This window comes from Amphiura filiformis, chromosome 13, assembly GCF_039555335.1.
Source record: "Amphiura filiformis chromosome 13, Afil_fr2py, whole genome shotgun sequence".
NCBI lineage: Eukaryota > Metazoa > Echinodermata > Ophiuroidea > Amphilepidida > Amphiuridae > Amphiura > Amphiura filiformis.
In genome coordinates, this window is record NC_092640.1 from 4502294 (window position 1) to 4523355 (window position 21062).

The 21062-nt window shown below is 37.3% G+C and overlaps 1 protein-coding gene across 1 annotated transcript in view; it reads left to right on the top strand.

The window, feature by feature from the left end:
* Window positions 1–21062, top strand: part of LOC140168784 (uncharacterized) — a 44711-nt gene that overhangs the window by 4152 nt on the left and 19497 nt on the right. Inside the window, exons 2-7 of the mRNA XM_072192194.1 lie at window positions 12154–12402; window positions 14810–15008; window positions 17245–17369; window positions 19297–19602; window positions 19714–19836; window positions 20434–20661. Coding sequence (XP_072048295.1) covers window positions 12154–12402; window positions 14810–15008; window positions 17245–17369; window positions 19297–19602; window positions 19714–19836; window positions 20434–20661 — 1230 coding nt within the window. The remainder of the gene's footprint in view (window positions 1–12153; window positions 12403–14809; window positions 15009–17244; window positions 17370–19296; window positions 19603–19713; window positions 19837–20433; window positions 20662–21062) is intronic.

Consider the following 21062-nt stretch of genomic DNA (forward strand, 5'->3'; position numbering starts at 1 on the left):
GAATATTTTACGTCGAATAAAACATCTGCAGGGTCACTTACGGGTCATATTCTACTTAAGAATTAGACACTTCGTCTTTGCACTCTCTACGACCCCACATGGATTTTCTTTAAACCAGGTAACAGTCCTGAAGACCTTTAAATTTTTTATGAACCATATAATAATAATGATAACAGGCTCTTATATAGCGCCCTTAACCCAGAGGGTCTCAAGGCGCTTAACAAACAATATAAACAGCAAACAAAGATAGAACTGTCATGTCTCCAAAACGGGTGAATGTACATTTTATATTGTACATAATGAAGACATAATAAACATTGATCTTCATGAAAATATATGTGTGGGCAAATTGAAGCCTTTTTGTTACATGACAATGAAAGTAGTAGTAATATGCAATATATTCTAATGAATTCCATACATTCCATGAATCTGAGGACGTAGAAAAAACTAGACTTAGCTGTGGTCTAAGACCACGAACACAGCCGTGTTGTGACCTCTTAATGACCTTTGACCCCAAAATATATGAAAACCCCATAGGCATTGGCTAATGTCAATGTATGCGTGCACGTGGCATTATTTTGCCATGTTATTTGTGGCAGAAGGGTCATTTTGAAAGTTTTTCGTCTCAGACCGGAAGTGGCCCCTTAATGACCTTTGACCCCAAATCTGTGTACACCCCATAAACACTGGGTAATAACAATGCATGTGTGTAAGTGGCATCACTGTCCTGAGTAATTTGTGGGAGAAGATGCATTTTAAAGGTATTTCGTTTTATACCGGAAATGACCCCTTAATGACCTTTGACCCCAAATAAAAAAATATCATATATACATTGGTTAAACACAATTCATGTGTGAACATACCATTACTCTCCTATGTTTTTCTTAGCTAATTATTTTTTTTGAAGATATTTCAATTTATACCGTAAGTGGCCCCTTAATGACCTTTGACCCCAAATCTGTGTGCACACCATAGACACTGGGTAATAACAATGCATGTGTGCAAGTGGCATCTCTGTCCCACATAATTTGTGGAAGAAGATGCATTTTAAAGGTATTTCTTTTTATACCGGAAGTGACCCCTTAATGAGCTTTGACCCCAATTTAAAAAAATACGACATATACATTGGGTAACTGCAGATGATATGTGAACATACCGTTACTGCGCTATGTTTTACTTAGCTAATAAAAATGTGTGAAAGTTTTTCGTTTTATACCGGAAGTGACCCCTTAATGACCTTTGACCCCAAATCTGTGTACAACATATAGACACTGGTTAATAACAATGCATGTGTGCAAGTGGTGTCACTGTCGTACGTAATCTGTAGGAGAAGATGCATTTTAGTTGAAATCACGTTTTTGACCCCTATGACCCCTGCGTGACCTTTGACCCCACAAGTTTCATGTGACATGTAGGGGCACGGTCAATGATCATTGTGACCAAGTTAGGTCAAAATCGATGTAAGCATGTGAGTGCTACAGCAAATGTAATGGTTGACAGAAAGAAGAAAGAAAGAACTAGACTTAGCTGTGGTCTAAGACCACGAACACAGCCGTGTTGTGACCCCTTAAAGACCTTTGACCCCAAAATATATGAAGACCCCATAGACATTGGCTAATGTCAATACATGTGTGCACATGTTATTTGTGGCAGAAGGGGCATTTTGAAGGTTTTTCGTCTCAGACCGGAAGTGACCCTTTCATAACCTTTGACCCCAAATAAAAAATATCACATTATACACTGGCTAACCACAATTCATGTGTGAACATACCGTTACTATGATATGTTTTCCTTAGCTAATAAAATTGTTTGAAGGTATTTCAATTTTTACCGGAAGTGACCCCTTAATGACCTTTGCATTGGGTAAACACAAATCATGTGTGAACATACCGTTACTTTACTATGATTTGTTTAGCTAATAAAATTTTTTGAATGTATTTCGTTTTATACCGGAAGTGACCCCTTAATGACCTTTGACCCCAAATCTGTGTACACCCCATAGATACTGGGTAATAACAATGCATGTGTGCAAGTGGCGTCACTGTCCTACATTATTTGTAGGAGAAGATGCATTTTAAAGGTATTTCGTTTTATACCGGAAGTGACCCCTTAATGACATTTAACCCCAAATAAAAAAATACCAGAGATGCATTGGGTAAACACAAATCATGTGTGAACATACCATCACTCTCCTATGATTTTATTGACTGATAAAAATTTTGGAAGATATTTCGATTTATACCGGAAGTAACCCCTTAATGACCTTTGATCCCAAATCTGTGTACACCCCATAGACACTGGGTAATAACAATGCATGTGTGCAAGTGGCGTCACTGTCCTAAGGAATTTGTGGGAGAAGATGCATTTTGTGTTGAAATCACGTTTTTGACCGGAAGTGACCCCTTAATGACCTTTGACCCAACATTAAAAAATACCACATATACATTGGGTAATCACAATTCATGTGTGAACATATCGTTACTGCCCTATGTTTTTCTTAGGTGATAAATATTTTTGAAGATATTTCGATTTATACCGGAAGTGACACCTTAATGACCTTTGACCCCAAATCTGTGTACACCACATAGACGTTGGGTAATAACAATGCATGTGTGCAAGTGACGTCGCTGTCCTATGTTAGTTGTGGGAGAAGATGCATTTTTAGTTGAAATCACGTCTTTGACCCCTATGACCCCTGCATGACCTTTGACCCCACGAGTTTCATGTGACATGTAGGGGCACGGTCAATGATCATTGTGACCAGAGCAAATGTAAAGGTTGACAGAAAGAAAGAAAGAACGAGATCTGATTGCGTTCGCCTGCGACCGCGAGGATGCACAGCCAGCAGTGACAAATGAGTTATGACCCCGAATCTGTGAGAACCGGAAGTGATCCCTTAATTACCTTTGATAAAATAGGATGTCATAAGGAATATTCCTGGTGAATTTCAGCTTAATCGGAACTTATACATGGATTTTGATTTTTTTTAATTTATGATTGACCTTTTGACCCCCTTAATGACCTTTGACCTCAATGAAAAAAAAAACACATGTACACCGACAAAATGCATTGTTCCAAAAATAATTAAAAAATTCTACTTTGTTTATTTGTCGAGATAAAAATTCTTAAAGTTATTTAGCTAAAAACAGGAAGTGACCCCTTAATGACCTTTGACCCCAAAATAAAAATACCATGCATACATCAGGTAACACTAATTCATGTATGATGATTATATTACTCTGGTCTGTTTACATTTTGAGATAAAAATTGTTTAAACTTTTTTTGATAATTTTGGTTTTTGACCGGAAGTAACCCCTTAATGACCTTTGACCCCAAAACTGTAGACATCCTAAAGACCTTGGCTAGTAGCGATGCATGTGTGCTAATGGCGACTCTCTGCTATGTAATTTGTAAACACAGTGATTTTTTGAATATTTTTTACAAAATTTTCAGACTTTTACCGGAAGTGACCCCTTAATGACCTTTGATTCCAATTTTGTGGTATAACTTTTAGACACTGGCTATAGGTGATATATGTGTGCAAGTGCCGTCACGGTGCTATGTAATATGTGGAAGGAGTAGCATTTTTAGTGAAAATCACAGTTTTGGCCACTGACCGGAAGTGGATGACATTTGATCGGAAGTTGATCATGTGACATCTGTGGCACCACCAATAGTCCTAGTGACCAACTATGATCAACATGGCTGAAAGCATGTGGCTACGATGGCTGATTTAATGATGTTGACAGAAAGAAGAAAGAAGAAGAAGAAAGAACTAGACTTAGCTGTGGTCTAAGACCACGAACACAGCCGTGTTGTGACCCTTTAATGACCTTTGATCCCAAAATATATGAAAACCCCATAGACATTGGCTAATGTCAATGTATGCGTGCACGTGGCATTACTTTGCCATGTTATTTGTGGCAGATGGGGCATTTTGAAAGTTTTTCGTCTCAGACCGGAAGTGACCGCTTAATGAACTTTGACCCCAAATCTGTGTACCCCCCTCGACACTGGGTAATAACAATGCATGTGTGTAAGTGGCATAACTGTCCTGCGTAATTTGTGGGAGAAGATGTATTTTAAAGGTATTTCGTTTTATACCGGAAATGACCCCTTAATGACCTTTGACCCCAAATAAAAAATACCACATATACATTGGTTAAACACAATTCAATAGTGAACATACCATCACTCTCCTATGTTTTTCTTAGCTAATAAAATTTTTGAAAATATTTCGATTTATACCGGAAGTGGCCCCTTAATGACCTTTGACCCCAAATCTGTGTACACCACATTGACACTGGGTAATAACAATGCATATGTGCAAGTGGTGTCACTGTCCTACGTAATTTGTGGGAGAAGATGCATTTTAAAGGTATTTCGTTTTATTCCGGAAGCGACCCCTTAATGACCTTTGACCCCAAATAAAAAATACCACATATACATTGGGTAACTGCAACTCATATGTGAACATACCGTTACTGTCCTATGTTTTTCTTAGCAAATAAAATTTTTTGAAGGTTTTTCGTTTTATACCGGAAGTGACCCCTAATGACCTTTGACCCCAAATCTGTGTACACCCCATAGACACTGGGTAATAACAATACATGTGTGCAAGTGGCGTCACTGTCCTACATAATCTGTGGAAGAAGATGCATTTTAAAGGTATTTCGTTTTATTCCGGAAGCGACCCCTTAATGACCTTTGACCCCAAATAAAAAATACCACATATACATTGGGTAACTGCAACTCATATGTGAACATACCGTTACTGTCCTATGTTTTTCTTAGCAAATAAAAATTTTTGAAGGTTTTTCGTTTTATACCGGAAGTGACCCCTTAATGACCTTTGACCCCAAATCTGTGTACACCCCATAGACACTGGGTAATAACAATACATGTGTGCAAGTGGCGTCACTGTCCTACATAATCTGTGGAAGAAGATGCATTTTAAAGGTATTTCGTTTTATACCGGAAGTGACCCTTAATGAGATTTGACCCCAAATAAAAAATACCACATATACATTGGGTGACTGCAGATCATGTGTGAACATATCGTTACTGTCCCATGTTTTACTTAGCTAATAAAAAATGGAAGGTATTTCGTTTTATACCGGAAGTGACCCCTTAATGACCTTTGACCCCAAATCTGTGTACACCCCATAGACACTGGGTAATAACAATGCATGTGTGCAAGTAGCGTCTCTGTCCCACATAATTTGTGGAAGAAGATGCATTTTAAATGTATTTCTTTTATACCAGAAGTGACCCCTTAATGAGCTTTGACCCCAATTAAAAAAAATACCACATATACATTGGGTGACTGCAGATCATATGTGAACATTCCGTTACTGTGCTATGTTTTACTTAGCTAATAAAAATTTGTGAAGGTTTTTCGTTTTATACCGGAAGTGACCCCTTAATGACCTTTGACCCCAAATCTGTGTACACCACATAGACACTGGGTAATAACAATCCATGTGTGCAAGTGGGGTCGCTGTCCTACGTAAGGTGTGGGAGAAGATGCATTTGTAGTTGAAATCACGTTTTTGACCCCTATGACCCCTGCGTGACATTTGACCCCACGAGTTTCATGTGACATGTAGGGGCACGGTCAATGATCATTGTGACCAAGTTAGGTCAAAATCGATGTAAGCATGTGAGTGCTAGAGCAAATGTAATGGTTGACAGAAGAAGAAGAAGAAGAAGACTAGACTTAGCTGTGGTCTAAGACCACGAACACAGCCGTGTTGTGACCCCTTAATCACCTTTGACCCCAAAATATATGAAAACCCCATAGACATTGGTTAATGTCAATGCACGTGTCCACGTGGCATCACTTTGCTATGCTTTTTGTGGCAGAAGGGATATTTTGAAGGTATATCGTTTTATACCGGAAGTAACCCCTTACTGACCTTTGACCCCAAATGTGTGTACACCATATAGACACTGTGTTATAACAATGCATGTGTGCAAGTGGCGTCACTGTCCTACGTAATTAGTGGAAGAAGAAGCATTTTAAAGATTTTCGTTTTATACCGGAAGTGACCCCTTAATGACCTTTGACCCCAAATCTGTGTACACCCCATAGACACTGGGTAATAACAATGCATGTGTGCAAGTGGCGTCACTGTCCTACAGAATCTGTGGAAGAAGATGCATTTTAAAGGTATTTCGTTTTATACCGGAAGTGACCCCTTAATGAGATTTGACCCCAAATAAAAAAATACCACATATACATTGGGTGACTGCAGATCATGTGTGAACATACCGTTACTGTCCCATGTTTTACTTATCTAATAAAATTTTTTGAAGGTATTTCCTTTTATACCGGAAGTGACCCCTTAATGACCTTTGACCCCAAATCTGTGTACACCCCATAGACACTGAGTAATAGCAATGCATGTGTGCAAGTGGCATCTCTGTCCCACATAATTTGTGGAAGAAGATGCATTTTAAAGGTATTTCTTTTTATACCGGAAGTGACCCCTTAATGAGCTTTGACCCCAAATAAAAAAATACCACATGTACATTGGGTGACTGCAGATCATACGTGAACATACCGTTACTGTGCTATGTTTTACTTAGCTAATACAAATTTTGAAGGTTTTTCGTTTTATACCGGAAGTGACCCCTTAATGACCTTTGACCCCAAATCTGTGTACACCACATAGACACTGGGTAATAACAATGCATGTGTGCAAGTAGGGTTGCTGTCCTACGTAAGTTGTGGGAGAAGATGCATTTTTAGTTGAAATCACGTTTTGACCCCTATGACCCCTGCGTGACCTTTGACCCCACGAGTTTCATGTGACATGTAGGGGCATGGTCAATGATCATTGTGACCAAGTTAAGTCAAAATCGATGTAAGCATGTGAGTGCTAGAGCAAATGTAATGGTTGACAGAAAGAAGAAAGAAAGAAGAAGAAGAACCTGTAAGAAAAAAACACAGCCGTGACTAACGTCACGGCTGTGTAAAAAGAAAGAACTAGACTTAGCTGTGGTCTAAGACCACAAACACAGCCGTGTTTTCACCCTTAATCACCTTTGACCCCAAAATATATGAAAACCCCATAGACATTGGCTAATGTCAATGCACGTGTCCACGTGGCATCACTTTGCTATGCTTTTTGTGGCAGAAGGGGCATTTTGAAGGTATATCGTTTTATACCGGAAGTGACCCCTTAATGAACTTTGACCCCAAATCTGTGTACACCCCATAGACACTGGGTAATAACAATGCATGTGTGCAAGTGGCGTCACTGTCCTACAGAATCTGTGGAAGAAGATGCATTTTAAAGGTATTTCATTTTTTACCGGAAGTGACCCCTTAATGAGATTTGACCCCAAATAAAAAAAATACCACATATACATTGGGGACTGCAGATCATATATGAACATACCGTTACTGTGCTATGTTTTACTTAGCTAATAAAATTTTTGAAGGTTTTTCATTTTATACCGGAAGTGACCCCTTAATGACCTTTAACCCCAAATCTGTGTACACCACATAGACACTGGGTAATGACAATGCATGTGTGCAAGTGGGGTCGCTGTCCTACGTTAATTGTGGGAGAAGATGCATTTTTAGTTGAAATCACGTTTTTGACCCCTGTGACCCCTGCGTGACCTTTGACCCCACGAGTTTCATGTGACATGTAGGGGCATGGTCAATGATCATTGTGACCAAGTTAGGTCAAAATCGATGTAAGCATGTGAGTGCTAGAGCAAATGTAAAGGTTGACAGAAAGAAGAAAGAAAGAAAGAAAGAAGAAAGAAGAACCTGTAAGAAAAAGACACAGCCGTGACTAACGTCACGGCTGTGTAAAGAAAGAACCTGTAAGAAAAAGAGACACAGCCGTGACTAACGTCACGGCTGTGTAAATAGATATAGTTGCGGACGCCTGCGACCGCGAGCATGCACAGCCAGCAGTGACAAATGAGTTATGACCCCGAATCTGTGAGAACCGGAAGTGATCCCTTAATTACCTTTGACCCCGCAAAAATATTACATAGTGCTTAGGATGTCATAACAAATATTCCTGGTGAATTTCAGCTTAATCGGAACTTATACATGGATTTTGATTTTTTTAAAATTTATGATTGACCTTACGACCCCCTTAATGACCTTTGACCTCAATGAAAAAAAAACCTTATATACACCAACAAAATGCATTGTTCCAGTTTTAATTAAAAAATTCTACAATGATTAGTTGTCGAGATAAAAATTCTTAAAGTTATTTAGCTAAAAACAGGAAGTGACCCCTTAATGACCCATGCATACATCAGGTAACATTGATTCATATAGGATGATTATATTACTCTGATTTGTTTATATTTTGAGACAAAAATTTTTAAAACTTTTTTGATAATTTTGGTTTTTGACCGGAAGTAAGCCCTTAATGACCTTTGACCCAAAACTGTAGGCATCCTAAAGACCCTAGCTAGTAGCGATGCATGTGTGCTAATGGCGACTCTCTGCTATGTAATTTGTAAAGACAGTGATTTTTTGAATATTTTTACAAATTTGTCACACTTTTACCGGAAGTGACCCCTTAATGACCTTTGATCCCAATTCTGTGAGGAACTTTTAGACACTGGTTATAGATGATGCATGTGTGTAAGTGACGTTACGGTGCTATGTAATATGTGGGAGGAGTAGCATTTTTAGTGAAAATCAAAGTTTTGGCCATTGACCGGAAGTGGATGACATTTGACCGGAAGTTGATCATGTGACATCTGTGGCACCACGAAACGGTTCTACTGACCAAGTATGGTCAACATGCCTGAAAGCATGTGGCTACGATGGCTGATTTAATGATGTTGACAGAAAGAAGAAAGAAGAAGAAGAAAGAAGAACGCGGAAAAAAGAATGCACAGCGCCGATAGCGGCTGTGCAAGAACGCGGAAAAAAGAATGCACAGCGCCGATGGCGGCTGTGCAAAGAAAGAAGAACCTGTAAGAAAAAGACACAGCCGTGACTAACGTCACGGCTGTGTAAAAAAGAACCTGTAAGAAAAAGACACAGCCGTGACTAACGTCACGGCTGTGTAAGAACTCTTAATAAAGATATGAGATTTTCGGATTTCAAATGCGAAGTACCACTATCCGGTGTGTTTGATACTTATTGGTGTTAGCAAGATTAAGAATTATAACGGAAGTTCGATTTCGTTATTAGAAATGTGGTTCAAAACCACAAACTTCAACGTCTAGAGGATTTATAGAGGATCATGTATTCCACGGTTGTTTGATGTGCTCATTTATTATTTTTTCTATCAAAGTATTATATAATTTTCAATTCTAAACCAGGACAATACCAACAGCTATCATAGTAACATACACATATACTTTTGAGCTATTTTAACATAGATTTTCCTGTCTTTATCACATTTTTAAATCGGTTTCTGCCTTTTTGTGGTAATTTTCATTCTTGCCGTGTGTCCTGAACTCGCCACCCTTAGCGTTACATGACAAATATTATGAATTTTTACACCAACCGGGTTTCTAATTAGATTATCTCGACAATCATCAACCCTAAACTAGCAAAAGTATACATTTTTGGAAAGCTGAAGGCATAAGCAATTCAAATATATACATTTCAACTCATTATACAGGGTGACCTGCAAGTTATACAGGGTGGAATAAAAAATATTTTGATAAAAAATGGGTCACTCAATGCATTGCTTATTACCAACTTAAAGTAATAAACTGGAAGTAAACAACATTCATTTGATTAGAGGATATGGAGAGCCAACTGACTTTGGAAGAAACCGAAATCACACCTGTTTGGTAATCTCGGAATATAGGGTGTCCCAAAGAATGTTAGATTTTTTTACAATTCAACATATTTTGAACCTAAACATTTTCCCCCTAACCATACAGAAAAAATATGTCCATATTTAGATTCCTCGTCAAATTTCCCTTCAGAAAATCTATACTTTGACTATGATAGGATAAGTAATTAAAATTTTACAGTAACTTTTAGATTTTGAAGACATCTGCATTACTTACTACAGTGTTTAATATGACAACGGGCAGTTTTGTATGGAAAAGTTTGTATTTTCTAGACTAAACCAATCATAAATGATTAAAAACAATTAGTAGAATTGTTTAGCTGTAAGGCCATGAGTCCTTTAGATGCTAAATAGAGTCCAAATCCAATTTACAGCCTTTACAGAAGCAGATTACGCACTAAAATACCAATCCCATAGAGTTTGTGTGTACCACATCCCCACCACCACATCCCCACCACCGCCACCCTGCCCATTCTGAATTCTATGAAGCACAGTGTTAGTATTAAAAAAGTTCAAGTATTTCTTTTTACAGGGTTGAAAGTGCATTTTATTTAGCAATAAAACGATACCACAAGCATAACAATAACTTCTTGCTTGACAGAGATATCATCATTTGTTTTAAGTCGACTTTGGTAAAATGTAACGTCGCCACCTTTTTTGGTGGCGAGCTCAAGACACACGACCTTCTATAAATTGTATATTTTTGTGAAAATTGAGGGCGCTATTTACATATAGTTTAAGTTTAATTTAGCCGATAATACGAGTTATTCCTTTCATTTCATGATAAAAATTTTGTAGGAAATTTCCTTGAATTTGTTACTAATTTTTCTAATTTTTTTATGTCTTTATACAAATATCTACCCCTTGAAAACATGCAAACAAGATTTAAGATAAATAGCGCCATCATTGTTCAACTTTGCTTTAAAATGAATACAGTTCTATATGCCATCAAACAACCGTAATTCAAAATCACTCTGTCATTATAGCTTCTAGAAAACGAAGTGAACGTGAAAATCTGAAGTGAGCCGTAAATTATGAACACAAATACGTCAAATTAAGAACAATAGTTTACATATTTCTTCGTGGACTATACCTCTTTCGTATTATCAAGTTTAAACGCGTAGCCATGAATTCTTGATAGATCGGATCACCAACCTATTAAATAAAGATGAAAGTGGTATCTGAGAAGAGGTATCTTAAGAATTGAGCAATTTTAAACATGAAGGCCCAATTGAAGCCACTTGGTGTACTTTTAGTGTGTACAATTTTGTTGGAAAAAGTTTGAATTATTTTTAAATTAACCATTTTCCACTATCATTACTTTTGTTAAAGAGATGCCCACCAGTAAATTATTTTGCCCATGCAGTATTAATTTAACCAGTACATTGCCCAAAAATGGCCACCATTATTATGTAAATAATTGTGCTTAAAAATATTGGGCACCATACCATACAAAATTGATTTACGTTCCGTTAATACAAGTTAGAGCAGGAATAAATATCAAACAGTAATTTCCACACAAAACCTGAACGCATATCGCGCATATATGGAGCCCATAAAATTCAAGTTAAAATCTTGATTTGAAATAAATTCACTTTACTGTAAGCCAAGAGTCGTGGGAAATTTCCTCGTGTACACATTGGTAACGGCCTTAACAAAAGGTTCTCACCATGGTTGATCATCACAATATGAACCAAAATATTATTGATAAGGCTCAAAGTTAAGATGTGTTATCTGTTCAGACTTCCTCATCATGATTTATTCATGTGCAGAGCAGAAATAATGTTAAACGGAATGGAAATAGTTTTGTCTAACCTACAAAGGATATTTGTGAATTGTGTTGACAACATTTCGGTAATGACAGAGGGCATATCAGTTTCCCTTCAAAAATGGCGTTACTTTATTATCAGTGAATCTTTAATTTAAAGAGTTAAACTTCGCCAAAAGCATGACTTGTTTTTGTATTATTTGGCCAGGGCAGAACTATACTAGTATTGTAGTATTGAGAAGCATTGGTCTACATAAGGCTTACTAATTTTTATTTTTATTTTCTAATAAATAGCATCATTTGTTAGATACAATTTCATTATTACTATACTAGTGTTTATTTTGTTTTATTTTTCTTAAACAAAACTTGGTCGGTTCAATCCTGGTGATGCGAGCCGTGGCTATATGCGCTTGAGTTAAAAGACCAATAATTATTGGAAATCAAATTTGGTCTGGTCTTATTTGGCCTGGCCGATCAGGTAAATAAACACGCGCGCACATCGTCTTATGATACAATATTATTATTATCATATCATTATTGTTATCTGGGTATAACTAATAATTATTCTATATTTGATTTGTCTTTCAGAGTGTTTGAACACTTCCCCGTTCTTCTTAGGAAGCCAAGAATCAAGTTCTACGATACAAAAAATATGTCCGGATTTTCAGAACTCAAAGGAACTAGCTTTAGGAGTGACCGCGATAGGTCCCGTAGGATTTGACCCTGTCGATGATCTTGTATACTTCGGTGATGGGACCTCCTCGATCCATCGAGGGTTAAGTGATGATCGATACACAAATGATGATCCGTGTTTCAGTGAAGTAGCTCTAAGCAACGGTAATAATGTTTTCTTCGTTTTAATCACTTAGTGAACAAATTAAATATTGGCACGATTTAAATCTATCGTATTGCATGCATAAATGATAGCTGCATTTTGTATTTTAACCCATATTCTATGGCTCATCTAAAAGAAGCCCCCGGCAAATTATCAAGCACGAATAGAAAACAAAGGTACACCTAACGTAAAAATATCCAACATAAAATAAAAACAACCGTTTCTCAAGAAGAGCTATTTAAAATTCCCGGGGGCTGAAATAATAATAACTTTTAATAACCCGTGCTGAGAGACGGGTGTTTATATTCATTTTATGGTCAATATAACTTGACATTGCTTTACATAAAATCATGTGATTCGTGACACAATTATTTTTCTAACATATTAGACATAATAATGTGATTGCCAGAGACTTCCTTTAGATACATGAATGCGTGAAATGTATTATTGCGAAAATATATAATAATAACGATTTAAGAAGCTCAAGGTTTATAGATACTATTTATTTCGATTTGGTAGTTCACAGCATCTGGCGAATGGTAGTGAGCTTTGACAAACATTGTATTGCTCATTTCATAGCGAGTGTGTAGAAGAATTCAAATATCATATACTTTTGTAGGTCCTGTGATTCTTGAGTTATGTTGTAAAGAGGGCTGAAACAACAACACTTTTGTAAAACGTACATAACTCATCAACAACAATAAACCAAGCAAGTGTTCAAAGTAAATGATTTGTAGAATGTTATTTTTAGGGGGAAATTGTAAATGATAGAGAAATTAAACCCTGAAAACGCCATCACTTTACCTCGTCCCAACAAACGATATCGAAAGGTGGTGGCGCCAAATAACAATAAATCACCTCCAAAGACGGGGGTCATCCAACATTGACTAAATAAATTATGACGTCATTGGTCATAATCATGTATTAGGCCGCCGCCGCCGAATAACTGTTTTAGTTCTTGACTGTCTAGAATTGATGGATGTGGGAGGGCGTTTTTTTCTCTAATATAAATTTAGCATTGTTTGTAGTTTTCAGTCTTTAGAACAGTGCCGAGAAAACGATTCTGTGAGATAAAAGTGATCATTGATCGCTAATAAACTTTCATATATATTTATATATACAGGTTGAGTCAAAAAGAAGTAAACTCATGTTTGAGGGACTGTAACTAGAGATCTGTAAGAAATCTGCTAAAAATTAAAATATCATTGGAAAGCGCATAACTCAAGTTATACTCATTTGAATACATCCACCCATTTTTTATAGATGCACATGGTATATTAATTGGTATGCCGCGATATTCAAATGCAAATAAAGTTACGTGGCAGGTGTGAGTTTCTATCAATAATTCATGTTAAAGGGTTATTTTCAATATGGATTTTACCTCATTGCACTACATTATAATGAAACGCCAATTTGAAATGGATGAAAATCAACTAGCTTTGTACAGCTATAAGAAATGGGTGGATTGTTTGAACTCTGTAAATGTCAAAGCTATTTGAAATATTAAAGCATACAGCATGGAAGTGCTGATGTTTAAAATGGCTGCCGTGTGTTATTTTGAATAAAATAACAAAGTCTATCAATTTCCATCCTCGTAATCTTTACCGCATCCGTAAATTCATTGGCCAGGATACCTGCCACCATGCTGTTCGTTCTCTCATACTGTCCCGACTTGATTATGGCAATGCAATCATATATGGTATCACGCAAGGTGAAAGAAATAGACTGCAGAAGCTGCAAAATCGTGCTGTGCGTTTGATATTCTCTGTCTCCCGCTCAACTGGTACCTCCAACCTTCTCATTCAATTGCATTGGCTCCCAATCCAGGACTGAATTTTTTTTAAACTTCTGCTTTTGTTTTCAAGTGCTCTCAGGGCCGTGCCCCTAATTATCTTTGTGAGCTTCTTTCAACCTATGCTCCCGGAATAGAAGGATTGAGATTTTCTTCCGATAAGACTGTGCTTAGTCAGCCTAGGACACGTAGAGTAGCTGGTTTAAATACTTTACTGGCCCGAGGGAATCTTTCTCTCCTTGTTCAGCGCTTATGTATGTATGTATGTATGTATGTATGTATATTATGTTATCCATACTGCAAATCTGTTTAAAATGGAATAAGATGAGTATAACCTTAGTTTGCTGTGAGCAATTGCAACAATTCTTTTTTATTTAAACGTGTAGTGTTTGCTCTTTCCAATGATATTTGTATTTATAGCAGATTCCTTACTGATCTCTAGTTACATCCTCTCAAATATGAGTTTACTTCTTTTTGACTCAGCCTGTACAAAAGTCTTCATTTTTTGAAAAAATCTAAAAGATTAAAAATTCTGACATATTACAGAAATTGAGTTGGGAGGGGATAAGAACCAAATCTTAATGTTTCAGCCTTCTTATCCATTACTTGTACCACAGCTCAGTACTTTGATATTGACCACGTGAACCGGAAGTTATATTGGGCATACGGATTCTCTGGTGAAGTTGGAGTAGCAGACTTAGATGGGGCTAACAGGGAAGTTCTGTATGGTCCGGGTCCATTAGCGAATTCCGGATGTGGTGCTCCTAATGTTGGTGGCCGCAATGTTGTGGACATTCGAGTTGATGTTCCAAATGGGTAAATATTGTTCCTTTGTTATAATCTGTTATTACACATGGACAATCGCACTAATTGTATTATCATAAGTAATATAACATTAAGTTACCTCAATCAATAAGGCGTTCGACTATGGTGCGAGAGGTTCAGGTTCGAACAATGGCGGTGCCTACCCTTACGAAAATGGCACGCAGTTTTTGAACGCATGCAGCACGCATGCAGCATGCGTGCCGCACCGCATGCAGCATGTGTGCAGTAGGTAGCGTGCGGATGCGTATATTTGGAACGAGGCACGCATGCAGGGAAGCGTGCAGATGCTTGCTGCATGCATGCAGCAAAAATGTGTGCAGGTCATGAGCGTGCGCAGTTTGCATGCAGCATGCAAATCCATTCGCGTGCAGCATGTACTGGCCATATATATAATGCGAGACAAAATCATGAAAAAAAAATCAAAAATAGTTGCTAACAGTGTATAATGTCCTTACATTAAGTCTTACATTACCTGGCTATCTATTTTACAATGAACCAAAATTGCCTAGCTTAATTTTATACAAGTCACTTATCTAACCTTACCTACCTGATTTTGAACCAGGGACCTTCTGCATGGGAGTCTGATGCTTTACCAATTGAGCTATTGGGGTATACACATTTAATGAAGTGTTTTAAGTTAATATAAGCAATATTTTGATGACTAAACTGGCCAAATTGCATCATTTTATGAATATTGATCAAATTTACTGTAAATATTGATAACATCACTATAAAAATGTTGAATTTTGTTTTGATTTTTTTGCAGTGCCAACTGTTGTGGCATACCAACGTTGGCCCAATGTTGCAATGCCAACTATCATATATAAAAAGGAATGACATTCCAACATTGGGCCAGATGCAATGCCTACTATTGAAACAGGAATGGAATTCCAACATTGGCCCAATGTTGCACTGTCAACTTTCGAAACAGGAATGGCATATTCCAACATTGGGCCAATGTTGCAATGCCAACTATTATATCGAAACAGGAATGGCATTCCAACATATCGGCCCAATGTTTCAATGCCAACTATCGAAACAGGAAATTGCTTGCTCTCCCCTCTAGACCTGCCAAGAATTGATTGCCCCCCCCTTGGTCTGCCAAAAAATCTTGGTCTGAAGGTTAAATACTTAGAAAATTTTGGTGTGAAGGCTAACTTATTTATTCATTGTAAACATTTAAGTATTTTCACTACTAGTTCATTGCCAAATTGTGACTTGATGTCAGTTGTGTAAAGGTGAATTAGTCATTGAAAATCCTGCATGCATGGCTTGCATGCAGGATTTTACCTTTGCTGCTTCTGGAAACCCTGTATGCGTGCAGCATTCTGACTTTGTGATCTAAAAACCCTGTGTATGCTGCAGCATTCGATCCAGCTTGTGATCTGAAAATCCTGCATGCGTGCAGCAATATGCGTGCAGCATGCAAGATGTGTGCAAGATGCACGTAATTTGCGTGCAGTTCTACAGTCCGCACACAAATGTAGTCTGCACGTAATTTGCGTGCAGATTGGTAGTCTGCACGCAGGTTCTGCAAGCAAATTATGTGCGCGGTGGATATTAGCGTGCGATGCCTGCATGCACACAGCTGGTTCGCACGCATGAACACGCTACTAGCAGGCCTTGCATGCATGCTGCACACATCTGCATGTGTGCTGCACACTGCCGCACGCATGCTGCATGCTGTCACACACATTTGTTATTGCTTGCATTTTCGTAAGGGTAGTACGCTCTCGTGGGGTTAGCTTGAAATTCCCCTGGACAAGGAGCACACTGCTATTATTTGTCTCATTATAACCCGTACGAAACTGGGGGAGCATAGTGGTCAGCGACAGCCTGTAAAGTGTGCTGAGGCTTGTGGATCAAAGGCTTGGCGTTGTGCCTGTGCTTGTGCGTAGCGCACTATAAATCACTGCGCTTTTCTCTTTTTATTTAATATTTGATACTGAACAGCCCCAAATACAGTTTATTATTATGAAATCGTGGAGCTTCGTAGCGGACAGCGGAACATGCGACGTCTCACGCAACAGAAAAAAGAACCCGCAAAAACGTCATATTGATTTCGTAGGTCAACATTTGGTCATGGTCACAAGGTGTTCAGCTCGACAACCAGCAACATCTAGCTATATACATTTGTACTGCCTTTTATAGATTTCACAACTCGTGCTAACTTTTTTCTTCTTTATCTTCTTCTTTATTTATTTGCTTGTTTGTTAATGTTTGTAAGAATGTTATATTGGGGATCGAGTACATCAGCAGGTCGATTGTCAAAAGGGCCGATTTCTGGAGACGCACCGTGTGAAGACTTACGGACAAATATTCATATTTTTTGTATGGAAATTAATCCAGAAGGTATTGACTATTTCTATAATTGGTACTTTCTTGCCGTTGAAAATGCAAAATTCAAATCTTTTTTACTCAAAATTGTCTTTAAAAAATGTAAAATTTGTTGTCGGTGCTATATTCTGCCGAGGTTTCGATGATCGACCTATTTGATGGCAAAATGGACTTAAATGAGAGGATAAAATTCTACATGACCCGAAAATGTAATTTTCCTTAAATTAAGGAATTAAAAACGAGGACAAGAAGGGTATCACTTGATTAAAAAATATTTAAAGTGAGGATAAGAAGGTTGTAATAGCGCCATCACCGGCAGGAAGGTACCAAATATACGAATGATATCTATACTACTAAAATAATAAGCGCTCTCTGTCTGTCTGTCTGTGTGTCTGTGTGTCTGTCTGTGTGTCTGTCTGTCCGGCTGTGCGTTTCGCCGCATCGATACAATATATGGAGGTCATCCGAGGTCAAAGTCCAAAGGTCATGTATTTCAATGGATTGGTGGGTGGAATCCTTGATACGAGGGGAATATATGTGTGACACAAAGGAATTAATACATAATATGGGTACAGTAATTCTAATAAAAAGTCGATACCATGCAAAAGGTGTTTAATTAGTTTTCAAAAAGAAAGTTAAAGAATGCCTGTTTTAAGGTTGCACGCAGCATCACCCAAAGTGGGAAATTTTAGGCATTGTTTTGTATTGTATCTCTAAAAGTATTGGTAATACGTACATAAAAAGTATGCATTTTTAGAACGGAAATGATGTAAGGAATCCAAGCAGCACGGCAGATTTCTACAAAAATGAGCAGTTTTTGAGATAAGAGCTATTTGAATTTCCATTCCAATTTTGTTGTCCAGTTTTGAGGATCTCACTTCTTTTCTGATGATTAACACAAAGCGTTTAGTTCTTCTTTTACATTAGGTATTATTATTTAATGCCATCCCTTCATTTGAATTCATTTCTAACCATTGCGTTACCAATGCATATGTTCGTCTGAGACATAATGTGGCTGCCGTATTAAAAGTCTCATCGCATTGAGTGTGCTATAGATGAGGTGACCTCAATGTTTATCAACAAAGGCAAGTGACTGGTATCATCTTTATGCTTGAATGAACCCCATGCAACCACTACACTGTTTAATAGTCTTATTGTGATGTGGCGGGAGTTTTAAAAACACGAGCCCTGAACAAAATATGATGCGCGCGCATACTGCCAGGCAAAAAACAATGGAAATTGTGATGATGCGTGCGCATACTGCCAGGCATTGACGTCAGAAGTCACATCATCTATACGATCCACAACTTATAATGTCCACCTAATACTTTTAGAATAAGTCAAAAAACATTTACGAAATGTAAAAATGTAAAAAGATATGTATAGCCATATTTGTTTTACACATTTGGATCAATTTATATCCTCACATGTCAATGCGTTCAGTCACTATAATTTGGTCCATATGTGTAAAACAAACACAGCTATCCATACCTTTTACATGTTTGCATTTTGTCAAAAAATTTTGATTTATTTTAAAAAGTATTTAGGGGAGATCTTATAAGTTGTGGACCCTATATATGCATGCGCTATTTACGCAGCAAACACAAAAATGTATTTAAAATGTTATTTTTATGTTATAAACGCATTTTTGTTTTTGTCAAAACGTTTTAATACCATTTAAATGACTGGTTATATAAAATACATGAAAACATTTTAAAACGTTTGATATGAAAAGGCACTAAAACAACATTTTAAAAATTGTGTTACAATATTTGGCAGTAAGTTTTCAAAGATGTTTCTAAATGTTATTAAAACGTTGTATGCCCTTTATATAACCCGATTTTTAAACGTTTTCGGTAAAACATTTTGTTTTTGCTGACTACAATGACTAACTAGTCTTCACTTTCTTGATTGCTTTGTCTCTTTCTCAATGCCCTTATAGGTACTAAGATATATTGGGTAAATACGGCTAGCTTAGGTTCTCCACCTCTACTGATCCTATGTGCCAACACGGCCGATGATAGTTTCTGTGATGGGAGACCAAGTGACATATACAATACCTTAACTGGTATTACAGGGGGATTCGTAACATTCGACATGAAATTATATGATGGATGTTTTTACATAACTATACATACTTCCAGTATCGTGTATAAGATATTTCGCGTTGACGAAATACCCGATGCCTCACCTACAGAAATAACGGGAATCGCTCCACAAGTGTTTCTCTTCGCCCAACCAAATTATGGTAAGCTTTTTGCTTTGCTATCTACAATACCTCTGGTTGCGCAATTATTGTTGTTTACCTTTTTTATTTACATTCATGCATATTTTGTATCCTCATATTGTGCATGTCTAGCTGTTTCAGTTATCCGGCCAACAGAGGTGTTCTTTGATACTGATGTCTTCACAGGAATGGAAGGTTCGTCGGTGCAAATTACAATTACGCGTACAGGAAATGCTTTCCGTTGCTCCACGATGAGTAAGTGATATGCAATTTTAGTTAGTCACAGATTGGATTTATTAATGACATTCTAAGGGTGCTTCTTGTGTTTCATGTCCTATTCATCTCAATCACTCTGCCATCTGGACACACACCTGAGTCTGTTAAAGAAGAAGCCGTCATTTATATTATAATAATTTGTCTTTCTTTCTTTCTTTCTTTCTTTCTTTCTTTTTGTTTGTCTCTTTGTCTTTTTTTTTCTTTCTTTCTTTTTTCTTTCTTTCTTTTCTTTTTCTTTCTTTCTTTCTTTCTTTCTTTCTTTCTTTCTTTCTTTCTTTCTTTCTTTCTTTCTTTCTTTCTTTCTTTCTTTCGTTCTTTCTATGTTTCGTTTTCTTTCTTTCTTTTCTTTTCTTCTTCTTTCTTTCCTTCTTTCGTTCTTTCTTTCTTTCTTTCTTTCTTTCTTTCTTTCATTCATTCATTCTTTCTTTCTCTCTTTCTTCTCTCTCTCTCTCTTTCTTTCTTTTTTTCTGTCTTTCTGTTGGGCTGTCTTTCTTTCTCTCTCTCTCTCTCTCGTTTATTTTTTATTCTTTCGCTTGCCTTTACGCACTTCTTTTTTCTTTCTTGTATTCACATAAGCCATTACTACACATAACACTGGTTCTGCAACACCAACATCGGATTATATTGAGACAGAGACAGAGGTAAGATTTGCTCCAAAGATGTCAACGGTTACTTTTGGCATAATGTTACCTAACGATGGCGTCGTTGAGGGAGATGAAGCGTTCAGTGTCAGTCTTAGCAACGCAATAGAAGCAACGTTGGGATCCAGGACAATGGCATCAGTGATCATTACAGACATTCAAAGTGAGATTCTGTTTTTCTATTACTATCGGTCGCAACACATAGTGGCGTACGTGCAGGACAAACGCAAAATACATTTTCGAGAAAAACGCTTTTGAAGGATAGGCTACTAATAACATAGTCAGTACTTCTCCAATATTATCTCTCAGTGGACCAATTACATTTGAAATTGAAGTTAAAGGATTAAGCTATTAAACTGTAACTTAAATAGTTAAAAAAGGAATAACCTTTATATGATATATATATCTAGCTCTAAACTTATACGCCACTGTGTGAAACGGAAATTTGGGGGTTTCGGCGGATTTTTGAAGCGTAAGTCGTACGTACGCCACTATGTGAAACGGAAGATTTGGGAGTTTCAGCAGGTTTTTGAAGCGTAAGTCGCACGTACGCCACTATGTGAA